This window comes from Pan paniscus, chromosome 6 (genome assembly GCF_029289425.2).
Source record: "Pan paniscus chromosome 6, NHGRI_mPanPan1-v2.0_pri, whole genome shotgun sequence".
Lineage (NCBI taxonomy): Eukaryota > Metazoa > Chordata > Mammalia > Primates > Hominidae > Pan > Pan paniscus.
Genome location: NC_073255.2, coordinates 165,732,118 through 165,754,496, shown reverse-complemented (window position 1 = coordinate 165,754,496; position 22,379 = coordinate 165,732,118). Strand labels below are relative to the sequence as shown.

The 22,379-nt window shown below is 55.1% G+C and overlaps 1 protein-coding gene across 7 annotated transcripts; it reads right to left on the bottom strand.

The window, feature by feature from the left end:
- Positions 1 to 329: 329 nt before the first annotated feature.
- On the bottom strand, positions 330 to 11,965 carry IRF5 (interferon regulatory factor 5). Of its 7 annotated transcripts, none has more exons than XM_063606091.1 (9): positions 11,855 to 11,965; positions 7,425 to 7,630; positions 3,684 to 3,873; positions 3,157 to 3,218; positions 2,663 to 2,696; positions 2,184 to 2,489; positions 1,598 to 1,990; positions 1,391 to 1,509; positions 330 to 1,146 (listed from the first exon to the last, which is right to left on the bottom strand). In XM_063606091.1, exons 2-9 carry the CDS (start codon positions 7,617 to 7,619, stop codon positions 898 to 900), a joined length of 1,548 nt encoding a protein of 515 aa, XP_063462161.1. In that variant the 5' UTR covers positions 7,620 to 7,630; positions 11,855 to 11,965; the 3' UTR covers positions 330 to 897. The 7 variants fall into 7 exon arrangements, with proteins under 7 accessions (XP_063462161.1, XP_034820847.2, XP_034820851.2 ...); XM_034964956.3 differs by lacking the exon at positions 11,855 to 11,965 and adding an exon at positions 11,640 to 11,796; XM_034964960.3 differs by lacking the exon at positions 11,855 to 11,965 and adding an exon at positions 11,640 to 11,796 and having other exon boundaries at positions 2,184 to 2,441.
- Between the last annotated feature and the right edge of the window lie 10,414 nt (positions 11,966 to 22,379).

Genomic DNA, 22,379 nt, shown 5'->3' with positions numbered 1-22,379 from the left:
GAATGGTCCCAAATGCAGCTGCAATGCTAGCCCACTCTTTCTCACCATTTCTTATGGGAAAACTGATTCTGACAGTTTTCCAGACTGCACACATTTAAAATTCCACACCCTTGCTTCAGCCAGCTTCCTCCTGGAAAGCAAAGCCAGCCAGGTGAGTGTTTATGAAGGCCCAACTGACCCATCAGCCCGGAAGCCAGGCGCTCCCAGTGCCAATGGTCGCAAGCTGGGGGCAAGTGCTTGGGGAGTGGGCCAGTTGGCATCCGAAACAGGGCCTGGTGGAGCAGCATGGGAGCAACTGGTAGTAGAAAAAGGAAAGAAACAGCTGAGTCTGTTTTTAACATTTATTAATCCAAAAATAGATAAAAATTATTTCTGCTCCAGGTTCTTGGACTCTCAAGAAGAGGGTAGCTGCCAGCCTTGAGCATCTGATATGATACCTAAGTGCTCACTCATATTATCTCAGAGGACAGGGAGATGAGGAAGTGAGTCTCAAACCAGGGAAATCAGGGCCATGCCTTGCAGAGGCCCTGTGGGGGGACTTGGCCCACAACACTCTGGCTTTTGTTGCCAGAGGAAATGGGGCAATCACAAGAGTGGGCCACCCTTAGGCAATTCCTCCTATATAGCTAGGCCCCAGGGTTGGGAGAGTTCTTTCCCTGCTCATGGCTGAATTTCCCGAGAGCCAGGCTGACCAGACCTGAGACAGCCCAGGAGAGAAAGGCCTGGGAAGGCAGGGGCTCGGGCCTTTCTCCCTCTCCTTCTTGGCCCAAATCCACTTGCAGGAAACCCAGAGGTAGGACCCTGCAGCCAGCCAGGTGCTCATCGGGGCTGTCACATCTCCACATCAGTCCGCACCACCACCCAGGAAGCCAGGGCCAGTCACCGTCTGCAGCCTTGTTATTGCATGCCAGCTGGGTGCATAGGCCAGGGCCCCTGGCCAACACCAAGGCCTGCTCCAGCAGGAGGGGCCTGGGCCACAGGCTGCAACCGCTGCTGGGACTGCCAGATGTGATGGAGCTCCTTGAATTGCTCCACCATGCGGTCTTTGAGGTCTGGGTTTGAGATCTGTAGCCGGATACTATCAGCTGACCAAGATAGCTCCCCTGAGAACATCTCCAGCAGCAGTCGAGCTGCTACAGGCACCACCTGGGAGGCAAAGAGGAGATGAGACAGGGAGACCTGTGGCAGGGCTGCCAGATCCAGCTGTGCATGAGGACAGCCATCAGGGGTGAGTAATAGACTGCATTCTCCGGCTCTGAGCCTTGATGATCTCTGGCGGCCAAGTTCACACTGCTCAGGGAGCCCTGAGCCTCCAGCCTGGGGCAAGGGCCTAGCCCCAGGATTCCCCAGTTTTCAAGCCAAGGCCGACTTTGGGATAGGGGAGATGTACCTGTACAGTAATGAGCTTCTTCTCTCGGGGTTTGCAGTCAGGCCATTCTTCCCCAAAGCAGAAGAAGATCTCGAAGGGTGGTGGGGTGTTGGTCTGGCCCTTTTGGAACAGGATGAGCTCTGCATCAAAATCAAGGTCCCTAGTCAGAGGCTGGAACCATGCCCTGGGCAAGAGGCAGCCAGGAGGATCACAGCTTTGGGCCCTCACCATTGAGAAAATGCTCCAGGCTGAAAAGCTTGGTCTTGACCTCCCGCTGGATAGGGTTGGGGCATGAGTCATGGGCTGAGGCACAAGGCCCGCTCCAGAACACCTTGCACTGACACAGGCGGATGGCATAAAGGTCCTGGCCCTGTAGCTGGAGGATGAGCCCGCGGTCCAGGACATCCAGCAGCTGGTTCGTGTAGAAGCGCTGCTTGTCACTGGGGATGTCCTCAGGGCTGGGGAAGCGCACTTGCTCCAGGCTTATGGGGCCGAAGAGTTCCACCTGCTCCTGGGTGGCCTCCAGCTGGCTGTAGAAGAGCCGGCAGCCATGGGGGTTGCTGATGGTGAGGGCCCGGGGTGGCCGTCCCCGGTACTGAAACTTGATCTCCAGGTCGGTCACTGTGGGGCAGAAGGCAGGCCCATCCCATCCTTGAGCCCCACGCCTCCCCATTCTGCAGCCCAGTGGCCAGGCCCAGCCCCATCCGCCCTCCCACTTTTCCCACCCAAGGGAGTCCAGCACCCTCCACCCTCCTTGCCAATCCTACCCCAATCCCCCAGCACTGCTTCCCCATGCCCAGCCATGGGTCCTTACGAGGCAGCATGTGGGGGCTGATCAGCAGGTCTGGCAGAAGCTGTTCGCCTGCAGGGGGCAGGCTGGCAGGCAGGGGCCCAGGCTCCAGGACCTCAGGGAGAAGCTCCCTGAAGCCAGCAGGGTTGCCAGGGGGAGGAGCCAGGGGGCTGGGGTCTGGAGCAGGGGGACCCAGCACCACGGGCGGCTGCAGAGTGGGCGGCTGCAGAGTAGGCGGCCGCAGAGTGGGCGGCTGCAGAGTGGGCGGCCACTTGACATCCTCTTTGAGTAAAGAATAGGGTGTCATGTGGGGGCCAGACTGCACTGCATCTACAGAGAGTGCGTGTGGACGGCTGTCAGTGCCACCTCCACGAACTGCCTCCCAGGCACACCTCCTCCCAGCCCTGGGCCACCCTAGCCTCCCATCAGCCCCCTTCCAGGTACCTATGGTACCTATAGCTTCTCTGTATACTAGACCCCCAACCACCACCTCCCGGCCCCACCTGTGAGGCTCAGGCTTGGCAACATCCTCTGCAGCTGAAGGGACACCACCAGCAAGGGAGGGAAGAGATGGGAGAGAAAGGAGGACAGGTTATTCCACTGACCTGGGGCTGGGGAAATAACAGGCGAGAACCATGAGGCAACTCCCCTAGCCTCAGTTTAGCTCAGGCAAGACCCTGCCTCTGGTCCCAGCTCATCCATCCCAGGCAGGTCAGAAAAGCCCTTTGCCTCACTTTCCTCATTTGCCTTCTGCAGGGAGTCAGACCTACCAAGCCCCAACTGCTGCGTGGGTCACACACACAGGGTAATGACAATGCCCTGGGAAGGAGCAGGTGGGGACTGTGCTCCTATCGTTCAGAATCCCAGGAGAAGAAACAAGGAGAACCATTGAGAGGGCCACGGGGCTCCATGGGAGTGGGGCTGCGGAAACCTAGGGCCGATGGGGACAGCAGAGAGCTCGTCCAGGGCTCCACCTGCCTCCTCGACCCACACTCACCTCTTCCTCTTCTTCCTCCTCCTCTCCTGCACCAAAAGAGTAATCCTCAGGGGGCTGGGAGTCTGCACAGCAGGGAGAGAAAAGCAGGGCAGTAAAGGAGTCAACGTCGGAGGAGAAGCAAGATCCCCTGAGAGGCTGCCTGTAGCTCCTATGCAGCTTCTGCCTTCCCCAAAGCTGCCCCAACACAGGGCGAGGTGGAGGGCACAGCCACCAGGATTGGGAAAGACCTCCCCGACTCCATGGGCCATGAGACCTAGGCTGGAGCCAGAAGCCAAAACGAGGGCAATGGTAAGGAAGAAGCACCCAGGTCCCTGACTGCACGCCAAGCCATTCCTGATATGCCAGTGACCCATCCCAGCCACTCCTGGAAGCCCTGGGTGTCATGACCTAGCGGGAGCCCCCGCATCGTGTCCTGGACCACTGCCTGCTAGAGGGGCCCTTGGCCTGCCTGCACCCAAGAGCTCATGGCTGGGGGCCAGGACATTGCACAGCCTCCCAGGTGGCCCACAGAGGGCTAGGCCTGATACCTGTGGGAGCAGGGCCATTGGAGCAGACCTCGTAGATCTTGTAGGGCTGAGGTGGCATGTCCCGGGGCCCGTCGTAGATGAGGCGGAAGTCCCGGCTCTTGTTAAGGGCACAGCGCAGGTTGGCCTTCCACTTGGCCGGATCGGCTTCATCCACGCCTTCGGTGTATTTCCCTGTCTCCTTGGCCCAGGCCTGGGGCAGGAAGAAATAGCCGACCACAGAGAACCTCGTCCTTGCCACAGCCCCAGTCTGCCTCCTGTCCCATAGGAGACTCTACTGTGTGGGGAGAACTTCGGCTACAGGCTGAGCCTCGCTGAGCCCCAGACCTGGTTTGCAGCGTGGGAGTCTGCCACAGTCCTGCCCCAGCCCTCAGGCTGCCAGCAAGCTACATGAAATCTAGGGGCTATGAGATGCATCCATAGTCCCTGCTCCTGGGAGGGTGAAACAGTGTGATATCTAAGGAGGACAGCGTACGGGATAAGGGTGAGCACCCTGGAGCCAGGCTGGGTTTGAATCTGGAAGTGCCCCCCGCCAGCTGTGTGCCAGGCCACGTCACTGCCTCCCTTTGTCTTGATCTCCTCACAGTTGCCCACCTCATGGAGTGGCAGCGAAGACTCAAGGGGTTGATGTTGGCTGGGCACAGTGGCTCGCACCTGTAATCCCAACATTTTGGGAGGCCAAGGTGGGAGGACCGCTTGAGCCCAGGAGTTGGAGACCAGCCTAGGCAACATAACGAGACTCCTGTCTTTACAAAAAATTAGCTGGGCATAGTGGTGGGTGCCTGTGGTCCCAGCTACTCAGGAGGCTGAGGTGAGAGGATTGCTTGAGCTGGGGAGTTCAAGGCTGCAGTGAGCCATGATTATGCTCTGCACTCCAGCCTGGACGACAGAGTGATACCCTATCTCAAAAAAGATGAGGGGAGTTGATGTCCGTAAAGCACTCAGAGCTAAACCTGCACATAGGACAGGCTCGAGACACTGGAGCTGTTGGTATTATTTTGAATGGCAATTAGGTGAGGTGAGGGTTACCAACATTTCTTTCTACCTTTTAACCCAGCTATTTGATTTCTAGGAATTCATCCTAAATATCATAGAAGCATTCACACAAAATATTGCACACACAAAGTTATTCGCAGCAGTGCTGTGTGTAAAAGATGACCCAAAATACCCAATGCAACATCCATCAATGAGGGGCTGGTGAAATTACGGCCAACCTATTGAATGAAAAATACTGGGCAGCACAAAAAAAGAAAAAGCAGGAAACTGTTTATAAGCTGACATGTAGCAATCGTCAAGAAGTATTAAGTCTAGACAAATATGCAGATATCTAGCATTTCTTATGAAAAGTAGAGGAAAGGATAGTTCATATTTGCTTACATGTGCATAAAAATCTCTCAGGAAGGCTAAACAAGAAAATGACAACACGGCTGCCTCTAGGGAAAGGCAAGGGAGGGGAGTGGGTGGTGATGAACCAGGGAAGGAGGGAGACTTTTTGCTCTAAACCATTCTATGCCTTTTAATGTTGAATTTTGTGACTGTATTACCTATACAAAATAAATGGATTAGCAAAAGAATTTTGGAAAGGTAAGGATCAAGCCCAAAAACTAAGAAAATATGTACCCAAAGTTTTAAAAAATAAGCATTGCCTTTGACCCAGCAATTTTCAACTCTAGGAAATCAACCCCCAAAATAATTGAGGATGAAAAAAAGGGAAGCATTAAGACAGCCTACATGACAATGTGGTTTTTAAGTTCAGGTTTTAAAAGCAATCTCAAGTATCTAAAAACCAAGACTCAGTGACCAAATTGTGCTAAACCATTCCAGTGGAAATTCTACAGTCACGAAAAGTGATGTGGACGTATGTTGGAAAGGAAAGCTGATCCTGATATTGGGTGAAAAAAATCCAGGCTATAAATCAAGATATTCACTTGATTCCAATTTTGCATTCCATATACACACACGTGCAAAAAAACTAAAATGTAAGCAAAAACTATTATGCTAGGTACGTCCTAGCATTAAGATTATTGGAGAGAGCACAGTGGCTTGCGCCTGTGATACCAGCTACTCAGGAGGCTGAGGTGGGAGGATCACTTGAGCCCATGAGCTTGAGACCAGCCTGGGCAACAAAGTGAGACCTCATCTTTACAAATATCAAAATCAAAAAATTAGGCTGGGCACGGTGGCTCACGCCTGTAATCCCAGCACTTTGGGAGGCCGAGGCAGGTGGATCATGAGGTCAGGAGTTCAAGACCAGCCTGGCCAACATGGTGAAACCCTGTCTTTACCAAAAATACAAAAAAAAAAAAAAAAAAAAATTAGCCGGGCATGGTGGCAGGTGCCTGTAATCCTAGCTACTCGGGAGGCTGAGGCAGGAGAATTGCTTGAACCCAGGTGGCAGAGGTTGCAGTGAGCTGAGATTGTGCCATTGCACTCCAGCTAGGGTGAAAAAGCAAGACTCCATCTCAAAAAAAAAAAAAAAAAAATTAGCTGGGCATGGTGGCATGCACCTGTAGTCACGGCTACTCAGGAAGCTGAGACTGGAGGATCACTTGAGCTGAGTTGGAGGTTGTGCTATGACTGCACCACTGCTCACCAGTGGTGCAACACTAGGCAACAGAGCAACAACTCATCTCAAAAAAAAAAAAAAAAAGAGTATATATGTACAGTTGTAGTACATCAATTAAAAAAAAAGATTGGGCCGGGCACGGTGGCTCACACCTGTAATCCCAGCACTCTGGGAGGCTGAGGTGGGTGGATTGCTTGAGTCCAGGAGTTCAAGACCAGCCTGGGCAACATGGCAAAGTCTCTACTAAAAGTACAAAAAATTAGCCAGTTGTGGTGGCAGGCACCTGTAATCCCAGCTACTCAGGAGGTTGAGATGGGAGACTCACCTGAGCCTGGGAGGTCGAGGCTGCAGTGAGCTGAGATCAAGCCACTGCACTCCAGCCTGGGTGACAGAGTGAGACCCTGTCTCAAAAAAAAAAAAAAAAAATTGGAATCTGGTCAACAGTGTGAGGCCCTGTCTCTAAAAAAAATTAGAAAATTTAAAAAATTGAAAGATTGATGATGTATCTGAATCTTATATTAAAAATAGTTTGTTCCCAACACAAAGAAATGACAAATGTTTGAGATTATGGATATGCTAAGTACCTGATCTGATCACTGTGCTTATCAAATCATCACTGTGTACCCCATAAATATATATTAATTTAAAAATAAAATTTTTAGAAAGATGATGAATGATCGTTGGCTTCCTTTAGCATATGCGTGCACTGAACAAGTCCTCATGAGTAATAGGAGTGAGACGAGCAAAGGGTGAGTAGGACGAGTTATGGGAAGGCCTTCTGGGGACCCTCAGTCCCCACGATGCTCCAGGGTGCAGGTTAGAAAAGATGTGCCCTAGGCCAGGCGTGGTGGCTCATGCCTGTAATCCCAGCTACTCAGGAGGCTGAGGCAGGAGAATTGCTTGAACCCAGGAGGCAGAGGTTGCAGTGAGCTGAGATCATGCCACTGCACTCCAGCCTGGGCTACAGAGCGAGACTCTGTCTTAAAAAAAAAAAAAAAAGGAAAAAGGTGTACCCTGTGTCTACGTCTGCATCCCCTTAGTCCGGGCCCAGCATCAGCAGCAGCATGGTAGCTGGGCGGGTGGCCAGCCTTGAGGAGCTGCCTGTGTGCGTTATGTGCGCTCCTCTTCTGGGGACAGGGTGCCCTGGAGGTCCAGCCAACCTCCTCCCCGGGGCTTACCTTGAAGATGGTGTTATCTCCGTCCTGGCTGGGACCATGCCTTGTGGCATGCCTCCAGGGGATGCAGAATAATTTCTTTTCCCCGTTGACCCATTGAAGCCCTGGGTACTGGCAGCTGTTCACCTGGGCCACCAGCCAGGGCTTCAGCCGCACACGGCGGGGTGGGGTGGGAGCCACTGGGATGGACTGGTTCATGGCAGAGGGGTCTGCAGGAGAAAGCCAGAGGGGAGCCTCAGCAGGTCTGCAGGTGGATGGGGACAGGGTACTCAGAGGTCAAGCTATGGACCACAAAGGATGGTCTCTCCAGTCCATCTAGGTATTTAAGGCCAATTCTCTTTTCCAAGCATCAGCTTTCTTGTCTAGTGTCATGGAATTTTGTGTTTGGAGGAAGGGAAGGAGAGTTACGAGTTAGTGAATGCTGCGGGTGCTGCCCCAGGTGCCATTTACCGGGCAGAGGCATCCATTCTCCAACTGCTAACAGCAGCAAGCAGCCCGTTGGCCAGAGAACCGCCTTCCACTACTCACACCACAGGTTAGGCCCACCCCTTGCTCTTGGGGGGCAGCCCACAGCCAGTGACTGCCTGACACCAAAAGCCTGGCTGTCTTGTCTCAAGCTGGCTACCTGGGGCAGCGAGCGCTCTGTGGGATCAGCCCAAAGACAGCCTCCTGCTCAGTCTACACCCCTAGTTCGATTCTTCCCTGCCCAAGTTTTCTCACCCTCCATCCCCTGAGAGTTCCCTCCGGAGATGCCCTCAACAAGAATCTCATCTGGAGCTCCCAAGGACACCTGCCCTCAGAGGAAAGCAGTTTCTCAATATCTTTAGAGAAATCCCATCAACCAACTCAACCCACCTCCAATGACAGCAGGCACCAAACAGATGTTACCTCTCTAGGGCCATTCATCTAGGTTCTTGGTCCTCCCCCTTCTCCTCCCACTGGACACGCATTCGGGTAGCACTTAGGAAGGCCCTAACGCCTGCCAGAGCCTGTTAGGAAGGCTGCAGGAAACAGAAGCCACAGCTCTAACTGCTACCTACCCAGGGGCACGAGCCCCGCCTCCCAGGCCGCAGCTTCACTGCCTCCCTGGAGTCAGGCCAGAGGGACCCTGCCTCCTCCCCTCCACCTGCCCAACTCACTCTCCAGCCCAGAACCGGAAACTCTCCACAGTCCTGAGTCCCCTTCTGTCCCTCTCCTCCCTTTACCCATGCCCTTGGCCCTTCACTTGAGACCCCTGGGTGGAAGACAGAAACGACTGGGTCATTACACAGCACAGCCCATCAGAAGTGAATGTGCCGGTCAGCAAGTAAGGAGCAAACGTTCGAGCTGAACTCCCTGTGTCTGGGCCTGCTTTGGCCTTGCAGCATGGAGCCTCAGTTTCCCCTGAAATTCCCTGCCCAGTACCTTTTGGGGTTGCACCTGCCTAGTGCCGCCTCTGAGCTGCTACTGTCTCACATTGCAGGCCTCCCTCAGAGCCCAGCTCTGCTGCCACCAACCCAGGAGAGGTAAGGCCGGCCCTTGCCTGGCCCAGGGGCTGGGACGGGGAGGTGTTCAGAACGCTCCAGCCCTGCCCTGGCCTCAGAACACGCGGGCTCAGTTCCGCTTTCTGCCCCAGCCTCCACCCGGCCCCAGGGGAAACGAAAGTGGCTAGACCGGGACAACTCAGAAACCAGACTCACTGTGGGCTGAGGGAGGGAGCCGAGTGGGTCCCCCAGACCAAATTTCCAACCTTCCACCCAGAGCTGTTCCCCGCACCCCAAACTTGCAGACAGTTTTTGTGCATTTAGTGTGGTTTATAACATGGGTGTGCACCCACCCATAGTTGTATCTGTAGACCCCTGAGAGGCCTTGGCCCTAGAATAGAGGGGTGCCAGTCACCAGCGGCACACAATTCTGGCCGAGCAAGGGTGGACAGAGGAAGCTCTGTCTGAGCAGAATCGGGGAGAGCTTCCCTAATGACCCCCTGGGCTGAGGCCGTGCAGGCGCTGGTGCCGTTGGGGAGCTCAGAGAGTCCGGCTGCCTGCCCCCTACTGTCAGTCCAGCAGTCTGGCCCTGCCCAACACGGCTGTTTAATACAGAGCAAGGTTTTGAAATGATAACTCCGACCTCAGTGTCAGAGGGCCGCGTCCATACAGGCAGCTTAGGGAGGGGTGTGGAGAAGGAGCTCCCGTGACAAGCCCGGCTGTGATGAGCGAGAGTCTGTCCACCATGCCACAGAAGGGACTCAGCCTCAAGGCTTTTGCCTGCAGCTAGGTCCACACGAGCTCTAACCCGAACAGCATCCATCCTCCCAGAAGCTCCCTTCTGCCCAGAAAAGGGCTAGGTCTAATTCAGACCACCCCATGACTTTGGAAGTTCGGTGTCAGAACAGGTCTGCCTGCCAGGCTCTGGAATCTCTGGGTGAAATGTATGGAGCCCTAGACCTAAGTCAATGGACCTGAGCCCCGGAAGGTGGGGAAATCCAACAGCCTGAGGAAGTCCCTACAAGTGTGTGAGGCAGCGAAGCATCCAGTGGGCAGCCCTAGAGGACCTGCTGAGGTGGGGTAAGCCCACAGCTCACCCCAGGGCCATGCTGGAGTCCCAGGAGACAGTGCCCCCACCACCACCCAGGAGCTGCAATTCATGGGCACCAGGGACCCACTAGGGGAGGAAGTGCCACAGCAGTCCTAGTAAGAGTGGCCAGACAGCAGGCGCCCTGCTGCTCCCAGGGTTGGTCTGGGTCACATGTCTCCTTGCAAACCCACACCCAGCTCAGGGAGAGGACAAGGGGTTCCCTGTACAGGCCCTGACCCCCAAATCCCACCCCTCCGGGTCAGCTGCCCACGCCCTGGGCCCTGCTGCCCACTTGGTCCAGACAGGCTGAGGCTCTGGGGCAAAAGGTGCCCAGAAAGAAGCTTCTTTCGGCTTCCTCCCAGGGTCAGGGTAGGGGAAGACCAGGGTACAGGGGAAAAACCCCAAAGTAGGGCCTTTAGATAAAAAGGGGTGATTTCCCAGTGCTTCCCTTGACTCTTGGAACCCCTCAGCCCCAGCACCCCAGGCCCCATAACTACTGGGGGTGGGGGCAGGAAGGGGAGGTCTTGCCAGAGGGCCTCCTGAGGGGCTACAGTTTCCTACACCGATACAGCCGAGCCCTCTCTGGTTCTGGTCACTTATCCCCATTCTGGGCCCTCGAGGAGCCCAGGCCCAGCCCAGTCCTCCGCCCCTGCTCCCCCCTCCCCTCCGCCCCCACCCCTCCCGCGTGCTCCGCTGGGGCACACCCCCTGGGCCAGCCCGCGGAGCCACCCCCACCTCCAGGGTCGGCCTCTGGACCTCTCCTCCTGCTGCTGGAGGAGCAGCACCCCGGTCCTCGCCCTGCTGTGTTCAGTGTGGCCGCGAGACTGGGAAAGTCCCCCACTCCAGCCTCTGCTCCCAGGTACCCGCTCCCGCCCCTCCCGGGGTCCGGAGACAACCATCTCCCCACGCATCCCGGCCATGCTAGCCTCACTTTTCCTCCACGTTTAGCCTCTTCATTGTTGCCTTCTTAAGTTCTGGGACAGGACCTGAGGAAACCAGCCCAGGAACTATTGCGCCCCATCCTTTTCCGCTGCTCGGGGGACGAGAGTCTGCCATTCCCGGCCGCGAGCCCAGGGACGCAGCCTCTACCTGACACCATCTTCCCCCAAACTCTTGCACAGTTCCTGCCATTGGCCTGAAGATCCCGGGGATGAAAGCTTTAACCTCAACCTCTTTTCCGAAAGGGTAAGGGTGGCCCGGTAAGAGCAAGGGAGAGTGCATCGAAAGTAAGGATCGGGCCTCGCTCCTCTGTGGTCCAAGCCAGCCTCCAGCGGGGCTCCCGGGAGCCCCCATTCTGGGCGATGGCGAGGGGGAGGGAGAGCAGCAGAGCCGGCGCCCCCCGCAGCGCTGCCCACTCCGCCGCCTGGGTCACTAGGCTCCCCGGGCGCCAGCACCCCAAACCGATCGGGGCGTGGGAGGCGCTTTGGAAGTCCCAGGCCGGCCGGGCGCACCCTGCTGTAGGCACCCACCCGAGCTCGCTCTCCAGGCGCAGCTGGACGCGGACCCCACCCTACTCCAGTCTTCATCCCGCCGCCCGCAGGTGCCTGGGGGGCGCGGGCCCCAGTCTAGGCCTAGACTTGGGGGCAGTAGCCGGCACCGCTCCCGCCACCCTCGGGGCGCGCCGGGCGCGGACGCAGAGAGGAGAGTGCGGCGGCCGGGACCCACCTGTCTGCGGTGCGCCTGCGTGGCTGCGCCAGGGAGCACCGGCCGGGCGGCGGGACCAAGCTGAGCTCTGCCCAGGCTGCGCCTCCCGCCGGTCCGCCAACCTGCCGGGCACTTCCGCGTCTTGCCGCCCCCGCCCCTGGGCAGCTGCTGCTGAGCTCCGGGCGCGGGCAGTGCCCCGCCCCGCCCCGCGAATCCACTCCGGGCCCCGCACTGACCTGGCAACTGCAGATCCGGGCTGAGCCTCGGGCCAGGCCCAGGGCCTCCAGGGAGATGCCAGACGGCGCGGTGCCCTAGACTGGCCACTGGCTCTTTTGGCAATCTGGAACGGCAAAACTGTCATTTGACAACCCCGTACCTCCCGCTGCAGTGCTCGGTTGGGCCCTGGGAGAGGGTGGGGTGCTTCCCCACTCTGGTCCTCCGGGGCTGCACACAAATGAGGGCGCAGTGTGGCCGACCCATAGCTCCAGGCCCTCCTCTCGCCTGCCTGCACCCCTGGCTAGGGTGGCTCTCGCCCTAGAACACAGTCGCTGCCCCCAGGATCCAGACACCCCTTCCAGATGTGCTTGCAGGCGGGAATCCTCTAGTCACTCTGTGCCTTTCTCATCCTCAACCCCTGCACCTGTCTCGCCCCAGCTCCCCTAAGTCGCCTTCCAGTCATCCCAGGGGCAGCGGCGTGGTCGCCTGTCCCACCTCCTCTCACTACTACCTTGACCGTCGACCTGTGGTTCTGAACCATTTTCGATTCCATAAAGAACCTCACCCCAGGACCTCCACCTTCACACCTCCTGTTCCTTCTCCTGGAATGTTCTTTGCTTGGTAACTCTTGCTCTTCAAAATTTCTGTTTCTGAAATTTTCAGCATCACCTTCTCTGGAAAGTCTGCCTTGACTTCCCCTCCCAGGTGGGGTTCCAGGGTGCAAATAGTTTCCTGGTTGATTTTGCTTATGATTTTGTTATGGATTGCCAGGGGTTTGGTCTAGGTCTGGCTGCTCACCGCACAGAAAGCCTATCACTGAGACAGCGAGTATTGCCAGGGAAGACTTTATTCCGGTGACATCAGCCAGTGAGCTGTTGAGAGGGGAGACAAACCTCCAATCCATCCCTCCCCTTGACTAAAGTTAGGGGCTTATATAGCAGGGAAGGAAAACAGGAGGGACAAGGAAGAGGAATTGGTCAACAGGCAGCAGGTGTACTGATGTAAGTGTCTCAAGCTTCAGTTCTATGAGCATCTGGCTTTTTGGAAAATTCAGCGGGTTTCAATTTCGATGTCTGATTTCCACTCGAATCAGTTTACTCAGGAACCTCCCTCCTGTCTTTTCATTGTTGATTTTATTTTATTTTATTTTTTGATATGGAGTCTTGCTCTGTCACCCGGGCTGGAGTGCAGCAGTGCGATCTCAGCTCACTGCAACCTCTGCCTCCCCAGTTCAAGCGATTCTCCTGCCTCAGCCTCCCAGGTAGAGACGGGGTTTCACCATGTTGGCCAGGCTGGTCTCGAGCTCCTGACCTCAGGCGATCCACCCGCCTTGGCCTCCCAAAGTGCTGGGATTACAGGCGGGAGCCACTGCGCCAAGCAGAGCCTTGTATTTTTAACAAATAAAGTAGTATTTGTTGATGAATCAGAACTTTGACCTTCCCTCCCCTCCCTTCTCCTGGGTTGAACTTTACCTTTAACAAGTTAAAAAAAAGACACTCATGTGTTAGTTTTTTTTTCTCTTCTGTATCTCTCCCTCTTTCCTGACCTTTGTAGCCCTAATATGAAGTCGAAATATCATTATATGTAAGTATTTTATTATTTGTATCTGCTGAGTATTTCATTATTTCATATTTTTAAAATTTAAAGTATGGATGGGGAAAATGTGAATGGGTAGATCGTTTTATATTTCTTTCTTTAAAAATGAAATTGCTAGGCCAGGCACGGTGGCTCACATTTGTAATCCCAACACTTTGAGAGGCTAAGGCAGGCAGATCACTTGAGTCCAAGAGTTCGAGACCAGCCTGGGCAATATGGCAAAACCTTGTCTCTACAAAAAATACAAAAATTAGCCTGGCGTGGTGACACACACCTATAGTTCCACCTACTTGGGAGGCTGAGGTGGGAGAATTGCTTGAACCCAGGAGGCACACCACCACACTCCAGCCTGGGCGTAGAAGTGAGATCTTATCTCAAAATAATAATAATAAAATGAAATTGCTATTTCAAAAGTGGCTCCCCACAAAATGGGAACCTTTTTCACTGGAGGTCAGTTATGCTTAATAGAAAAATATTCTATGCTGGTCGTATCTGGAGCAATAGCTAAGAAGAGCCTTCTTTTGTTATCAAATACTCCTCACCCATTCTGAGGGACCATGAGACCCTAGAATTCTGCCCTCTGCCCCCTTCCCACTGTCCATCTTGCTCAGGTGAGGCCCCTTCCTTAGAGCCTCTGAACCTCAAGAAGCAGCACGGGCTGCGTGCAGAGAAGGGGCTTGCACCTGGCTTTGCTGTATTCCAGCCAAGTGGCCTTAAGTAGGTCCTCAAATCTCATTTCCTCGTCTCTAAAAGGGGGATGATGTTACCAAGCCGGCAGCATTGATATGGGGCTCCCGGGATAGAGGCTATGCAGGGGCTCAGCTTGGCTCAGATCCTGACTTCCCTCAACTGAAAGAACCTGAGCCAAGAATCATCTGGGGCCAGAGACATGGCCCAGGAGGAAGGAAGGACAGAGAGCAGCACTCCAGTGTTTCCAGGATCTGGGATCCCTTGGCCTCCCAGTGCCATCCTGGGGGTGGAAGGGCAAGTAGAGGGGAAGTGAAGCCACACCCGGCCCCTGTGTGAGCACTCCCATTTCCCCTTGATGGGGCAGGAGGCGGTGGGGACAGGGAGGTCTGTCCAGGCCCCCCACTCCCCACGGTGAGATGGCCCCTTCCCCCATTTCCCCTGGCTGGAATATCACAGACTGAGGGTGTGGTAGGAGGCACCCTCCCCTGACTCGAGTAGAAGCTACGCTGTGTGAGCGAGTGTAGAGTAGGGTGGCTGGGGTGGGGAGCAGGGGGGAGGAGGGAAGCCGTGTCACCAAAGGGAACTGAAAGAAACCCAGAGGCCCATTGGGCAGCTGAACAATGCACCCTGGCTCTGGAACAGCCCCCTTCAGTGCAGCCTGGGTTGATGATAACTGCCTTTGCCTCTCAAAACCTCTACCCCAGGAAACCCACCCCCTCGGCCTGGGCTCTCAGGGGTCCCTAGGCTGACTGTCCTATTTCTCAGAAACCCCGAGTTTCTGAGAACTTGTTGGCTGGACATCAGGCTCTGAGGTCAACAGGTCTGAGTCAAATCCTCACTCTGCAATCTAGAATTGCGTGACCTAAGCAAGCCATTCACTCCCCCAGAAGCCCCATTTCCCATCTGTAAAGGAGAATGGTGACACCAATGTCACAAATTGGCTGTGAGTCTACATTCAACAATGCTTATCGGGCATGTTGTACCTGCCAGGATAAAGTGGTGGACAATTTCTACTTTGTCTAAAAACCCCTGCCCTCCTGGAGCTTCCATTTTGCAGAGTAAGATAGACGATAAATCCTCAAGTAATGAAATCGGGTGAGGCCTTGAGGGGCACCTCACAGGCTATGGCTTTGCTAGGGACAGTCACTGGAAGGTTCAGATCTGAGGCATGACATAGTCTGATTTAGATTTTAACACCTCTTGGCCGGGTGGGGTGGCTTACGCCTGTAATCCCAGCACTTTGGGAGGCTGAGGCAGGTGGATGACCTGAGGTCAGGAGTTCGAGACCAGCCTGGCCAACATGGGGAAACCCCGTCTCTACTAAAAAAAAATACAAAAGTTAGCCAGGCATGGTGGTTCATGCTTGTAATCCCAGCTACTCAGGAGGCTGAGGCAGGAAAATTGCTTGAACCCAGAAGGCGGAGGTTGTAGTGAGCCGAGATTGCACCATTGCACTCCAGCCTGGGTGACAGAGCGATACTCCGTCTCAAAAGAAAAAAGAAAAAACAAAAAACACCTCTGGTTCTCGTATTTGAAGTGTTCACTTGCTTTGAAGTTTCTGGCACATAGAAGTGGTATCTTTTTTTTTAGGATTAATGCCCAGGGCGCCACAGCTGGGCCTTCCTCCCCATTTCTTGCTAACACTGGCTCAGAGCTTTTTGGGGTGTGACCTGGAAGTCCCCCATTCAGCCAGCACTGTTACATGGACACCTCTACACTCAGAGTCTCTACCTTTCCCAATCCATGGCTCTGTCTTCACATGGCCTGTGGAGGAAGCTGCCCGGGCCCTTGCTCCAGGCCCCGACAGGTCACCTGTCCTCTCTGATGCCTGCAACCTGGCTCCTGCCCTTGTCGGTGGAATCTGTTCTGGCCCCACCCTGTCCTCCAGGCCTTGGATCCACAGCTCAAGCAAGCCCTGAAACCCACGGGAACTCCCCCAAAACTCCAGTCTCTACCTACCTCTCTCACTTAAACCCTCAGATCTTGGGGTTTCACTCTTTCCTAGATTTCTCACCATCCCCTTTAAATAAACGTGCTGAAGCCCTCTCACTTTCCTCCGGGATTCCTCTCCCAGCTCAGCATCCTGAGTCTGCGCCTCTGTGCCCCTGTCCCCCGCGGGCCTCCAGGACACCGGCCCAGAGGTTCTCTCCTCCCCTACTGGCTGCACGTGGTCTGATTCAGTGCTTCTAAAACTTGCTTAGCTCAGCACTGTGCTCAAACCACTTCCTTCCCTGCTCCTGGGCTCTGTTACGGAAGGGGTGGGACGTCCATCCTTCCTGCATGTCTCGAGGGCTCGTTGTGGAGCATGAGGCACCTGGACAAGGAGGAAAGGGAAAAGGACAAAGTCTAGCTGGAGACCCCAGCCTTCTAGGGCCACCGCTTTGTGGGGACAGATGCCAATCCAGCCCCACAGGCACCAGCCAAAGACCTCCGGTATGCACTTTTGTCCCAGAATGAGCCTTGTTGAAGCTCAGCGTCTGCAGGTGTCCCAGCCAGGCCCACGAGGTCCACCCATCTTTGATGTGGGGTGAAGGGGGCCACCGGCCTCAGACTCTGAAGCATTTCTGAACCAGATCCATCTCAAGCCTCTGCAGCTTAGAACCAAGGCTAGGGCTGCTCCTGGGCAGGATGGTGGTCCCTCCCAGGTGGGCTCAGATGGGAAAGGGGGAGAGACTAGATTCTCTCCAGGATGGCAGGGCCAGCCCAAGGGCATGGGGTGCTCTCCTCAGAGTGGTGGGGAGGTGACAGAGCCACCCTCTGTGGGGGACCCCTCCAGGGCTGACCCCGATACTCTCTGGCCTGCAGTCGCTGATGTATTAGGTCATGGGAGGGGTGTGGGGTATGACGTTCCTCTCGTGTGGCCTCTCGACACTCAACCATGAGGAGGCATATCCCGGCTGTCCCTCTCTGGCCCCTGACGGGTAGGGTGTGGGGGTGCGTTGCAAGTTGAGAATTTCAGGTGTGAGGCAGGAAGGAGAGGGAGCACTTGGGGGCTGGCAGCTGGACAGAGTTGCAGGGCCTGGTGTTTGGCTCTTGCCAGCTGCTCACCCCTGGGCCAACACTATGACCCTATGGGTCAGGCCTTGGGGGCTCTTGGTGGGGCACCCTCCAGGAGTCTGTCCTGTTCCCGTAGCCTCTGATTCTGGGAGCAGAAATTCAAGGAAGCGGAGAGCCTAGGGGCTGAAGAACCCTGGCGGGGACCATGGGCCAGGGCTCCCTCTCCTGTCTTGAGCCCTCTCAGGGAAGAAGAGGGTGTCAGGCCTCATTAGAGAGGGTTCTGGGGGCAGGCTCTTACTAGGCCAGTGTCCTGGAGCCTTGGTGCTTTGCAATTCTCCAAGCCAGGAGCCAACTGAACTCTGATGCCCATCCAGACCCCTGTGCCGGACAGACTGGGCCCCTGAGTGTGCCGGTGGACCTGTGGATTCAGGAGCGTCTCCACCGACCCATGCCTGTCTCAAGGGTCGGGTCTCCTCTGTGTCTCCCGGCCTGTCCTCCTCCTTTCTCTCCTGGAGCAGCACCTCCAAAGCCATGGGGATACTGACATACCCTGATAACCTGTCCAGGGGCCGTTGCTAGGGAGTAGGGGTGCAGGAGAAGTTAGGAAGAAGAAAGGGCAACCTGCTCAGGCAAGAAAGAGCTTATGGTGCCTCTTCACTGGCTCGAAGGAGGCTCTGCTTTGCAGTAGCAGACCATAGGACAGCCCAAGAGGACTGCACCAGGGGACAGTCAGCCAAGCTCAGAAGGTTGGGGCAGTTTACCCAAAGGCACACAGCAGCTAGCGACATGAGGCACTGGCACTTGAACCAGACTAAACCATCAGCGACATTTTATCCTTTGGGAACCAGACAGACCTGGGTTCAGGTCCTAGCTGGATGAGCTCGGCAAGTTGTTCAACCTCTCCAAGTCTGGGTGTCCTTGTTGTAAAATGGAACTAATGATACACCGTCGGCAACAAAGAACTGTTGCGGGGCAACTGTTCTGTTGCTGGGATCAGGCCCGGCCCAGCGCCTGACACAGTGTGGAAGTGATTATACTCAACATAGCAGTAGCTGCTCCGTAGAACATGCCCAGTGCTCTGGCGGTTCTGGGCGGCTGCCTCACCATGACCAGCCGTCCTGCCTGATTCCCTGGGGCAGGCAGAGCCAGGGAGCCATGTGGGTTCCCACTCTCCCCCAGCCCAGAGATCCATAGACCCACCCCCAGCTGCCCCGGACACGCCCTCCTTTTTTCCCGTTCCCTCCCCTGGGCCTGGGGAAGGATGGAAAGCAGCTGGCTGCTGGTGGCCTCCTTCCTCACCCCGGCCCTGGCATGTTGTCTATGTAGAGAAGGAGGCCCATGTGCCAGAAGAATGATCATGGACCCCCAAAGAGCCTGCCTGCCACCCCCTACCCCGGCTGCCTTACTACAGGAACAGGCCCAAGAGAAATCAAGAAACAGGGAACAAATTAGGGGATCGGATGTGGGGAAGGGCTGACCACTAAGGGACGGCATGAAGTGATGCGAACAGTTCTGTCTCTTGACTGTGCCAGTGTTTACACAACTCTCCGCCTTTGCCGAAACTCCTAGAACCGTACACTAAAAAGAGTGAATTTTACTGTATGTAAATGTAAAAATTTAAAAATGTTTCATGATTCAGAAGATTCAAACTCTAAATGTCAAGAAGTTTTGGCTGGGCACAGTGGCTCATGCAGGTAATCCCAGCACTTTGGGAGGCTGAGGCAGGTGGATCACCCGAGGTCAGGAGTTTAAGACGAGCCTGGTCAACATGGTGAAACCCGTCTCTACTAAAAACACAAAAAATTACTCGGGCATGGTGTTGCGTGCCTGTAGTCCACCCTACTTGGAAGGCTGAGGCAGGAGAATCACTTGAACCTGTATAAAAAAAAAAAAAAAAAAAGGGAGTTTTTTAGGAAAAGCTTAACTAATTTATATGGTTTGTATTTTCCTTTGTACCTAAGCAAAAGACTTATATATGTTAACTCTGTTTTAAAGAAGTCTTTCAAGTGTGTCTAAAGTAAAGATTTTAAGTAATTTTCTTTTTTTTTCTTTTCTTTTCTTTTCCTTTTTCTTTTTTTTTTTTGAGACAGAGTCTTGCTCTGTCACCCAGGCTGGAGTGCAGTGGCACAATCTCAGCTCACTGCAGCCTCCGCCTCCCAGGTTCAAGCAATTCTCCTGCCTCAGCCTCCCGAGTAGCTGGGACTATAGGCACCCACCACCATGCCTGGCTAATGTTTGTATTTATAGTAGAGACGGGGTTTCACCATGTTGGCCAGGATGGCCTTGATCTCCTGACATCATGATCCTCCTGCTTCGGCCTCCCAAAGTGCTGGGATTACAGGCATGAGCCACTGCACCCGGCCCTAAGTAATTTTTTTTTTAAATAGAAAAGAAAGAAAAAGAACAGATCCAAGAAGCATCCTTCACCAAGAGGCAAGGTAGTGCCGTCTTCTCTCCACTCTCCCTCCCTCCCTCCAGCCTGGCTCTTCTGGGCCATCCTCCAATTGTCCTGCCAGTCCCTCTTCTGCTTCCCCCACAGCTCTTGGGAGACTGAGCACTGTCTCCAGGGGTTTGGTGATGTCCAGCAGGCTCCCTGGCTACTCCAGGGACCCAGGCCGAGAGCCCACGCTCCAACTAGGTGGCTCCAGGTGAGGATCCTGGCAGGACACAGGTGATATTGGACAGAGGAGAGTTGAGTGAAGTGGACACTTGCAAAGGTGTAGACAGGGTTCTGAAAGCCACTGTGGAGTTTCCAGGCATCCAAGGCCTAGCATCAGCTGGGAACCACCTCCACCCTCAGAGGGGCCGTCCTTTGGGACCTGTGGCCCTGGGAACGTTGCAGGCAGAGGGAAGAAATCCCTTTTGTTCCATTCTGTCGCCCTCCTGTCTCTTGCCCATACCTCCTGGTGGGAGGGGCAGAGCTGACCCGGGGACCGTGCATGTTCTGAGTGCCCCGGGAGGCAGGCTGGTGGCAGCTAATGGGGGGGGGGAGTGCTTTCCCCTGGCCCCTGGCAGGGCTGGGAAGGGCCTGACGCTGAGCTGGGCACCTGCACACCTGTGCGTGTGCATTCTCTGACCTGCATACCCCAGTGCAAGTCCTGGTCTGTATGTTAATCACCCCTCTTGCTCCAGGTATATCTCCCAGGAGACTCAGGGGTTTGGTGGAGGCCACGTGGGCCCACCAGCCTTGACTGTCCAAGGGTGCAGAGGCGGAGAAGGAGTGAGGCCCAGATCTCATGGGGGAAGACCTTGCAAGGGGCTCTGAGCCTTTGGGATCCAGGAGCCAGCACTGGGATTGGGGGTGAGGGCCAGGGTGGGAGGTCAGAGGCCTAGGGCAGGTCCTCTCCTCTGCGGTCTCCCACATGGATCCTCAGACACTGTACCCCCACCTCTACCTTGGACCAGCGCTTGGCAGGCAGCACCCTGCACTACTGTGTGGTGGATGCCAGGAAGCTGAGCATCACTGGGATGAGGGGCAGGGGCCTGGGGTGAAGATGAAAGGGCAGAGCTTCCCTCCCAATATGCACCCCACCCCCAACCAAGGGCTGAACCCTGGCCCCTCAAGCCCTCAGTCAGGCCCCTGTGGAAGTCTGAGTGAGTGGCAGGGCACCCTGTCCTACTGGGTGGACTCTGGTGTGTAGGTGATCCTGGGTCTTCACCTTGTCCCATGGCATACCTGCACCCTGGTCTCTGGTCTATTTCCAAAGATTTCCAGATGTGCAGAGAGTGGGTTCCAATAGGGACCCAGTACTTTCTCAGCAGGGCTTCGGCTGACCAGAGAAGGCAGAGCATTTCACCAGCCTCCACTCCCGATGCCTCCCCACATCAGATGCCCCTGCTCTGCCCTTCATCCCCTGTCTGCCTGCTAGCCAGTCCCAGCTCAGGCCTTGACACATTTTAGGATGTGCAAGGGAAGGGTGGGGCAGCTGCCATTCTCACTGAGCCCTGCCCCACAGTCTTATTGGCCCCTGGTGCAGAGAGGAGTGTGGACAGTTCAGGGGCTCATGATGGGAGGCATTCAAGGCATGGGACGGAGGTGGCAGAGGCAGTTGCCAGGGCAGCCAGACAGCAGTGGTGCCCAGACCCTAGGACACACCCTTTAATCCTCACCCCAGACCCCTGTCCTAGGGCCGGGACATCTATTCTGACTCATAAATCTGAGGTGATTCCCAGGGCCGTGCAGCCCAAAAACATGCCCATCAAAGCTACAGCTGCTGTATTGCTCACTGGGGCCGCCTGTGGCCATCTCAAGGCCCCAGTTCTCCTCCTTGGGGCTTCCTTGTCCAAGGCCATGCATCGCTCTTCAGGCAACTTTCCCGCTGTGGCCTCCGCCCAGGACCTTTGCTGTGGACAGCTTACCTGGATGGGACAGGAAGATAGTGTAGTACACTGCCCACAGGTAAGCCCTAGACCAAATATGATGAAAATCACTCAAAAATGTAGTTAAAAAAATCATTAAAGGAATTAAAATGTCCCACTAGAAATATTCACTTAATGTAAAAAAAAGCACTGAAGGAGAAATAGAGGAACAAAAAAGACATCACATGTTTAGAAAATGGCAGATGGAAATTCAACTATGTATATCGATAATGTGAATGGATTAAACCAGGGGTCCCCAACCCCTGCACCATGGACTGGTAGTGGTCTCTGGCCTCTTAGGAGCCAGGCCTCACAACAGGAGGTGAGCAGCAGGCAACCACCTCCTGTCAGATTGTGGTGGCATTAGATTCTCATAGGAGGCCAGGCGCAGTGGCTCACACCTGTAATCCCAGCACTTTGGGAGGCCAAGGCAGACAGATCACCTGAGGTCAGGAGTTGGGACCAGCCTAGCCAACATGGCACAACGCCATCTCTACTAAAAATATAAAAATTAGCCGGGCCTGATGGTGGGTGCCTGTAGTCCCAGCTACTCGGGAGGCTGAGGCAGGAGAATTGCTTGAACCCAGGAGGCGGAGTTTGCAATGAGCCAAGATCTTGCCTCTGCACACCAGCCTGGGTGACAAAGTGAGACTCTGTCTCAAAAAAAAAAAAAAAGATTCTCATTTTCTCATAGGAGCTGGAACCCTATTGTGAACTGCACATGAGAGGGATCTAGGTTGCACACTGCTATGAGAATCTAATGCCTGATTATCTGAGGTGGAACAGTTTCATCCCGAAACCATACCCCCCCCACCACCCACCACCACCACCCTCCACTGTGGAAAAATTGTCTTCCATGAAACCAGTCCCTGGTGCCAAAAAGGTTGGGCACCACTGGCTTAA

Excerpts from the sequence above, each read along its gene's own strand:
- IRF5 (XM_063606091.1), bottom strand. The coding sequence starts at position 7,619 with ATGAACCAGTCCATCCCAGTGGCTCCCACCCCACCCCGCCGTGTGCGG. Across the intron at positions 1,510-1,597 it reads CCTGGAGCATTTTCTCAATG|AGCTCATCCTGTTCCAAAAG; the intron begins GTGAGGGCCCAA and ends ATTTTGATGCAG. Across the intron at positions 1,147-1,390 it reads AGAAGCTCATTACTGTACAG|GTGGTGCCTGTAGCAGCTCG; the intron begins GTACATCTCCCC and ends TTTGCCTCCCAG.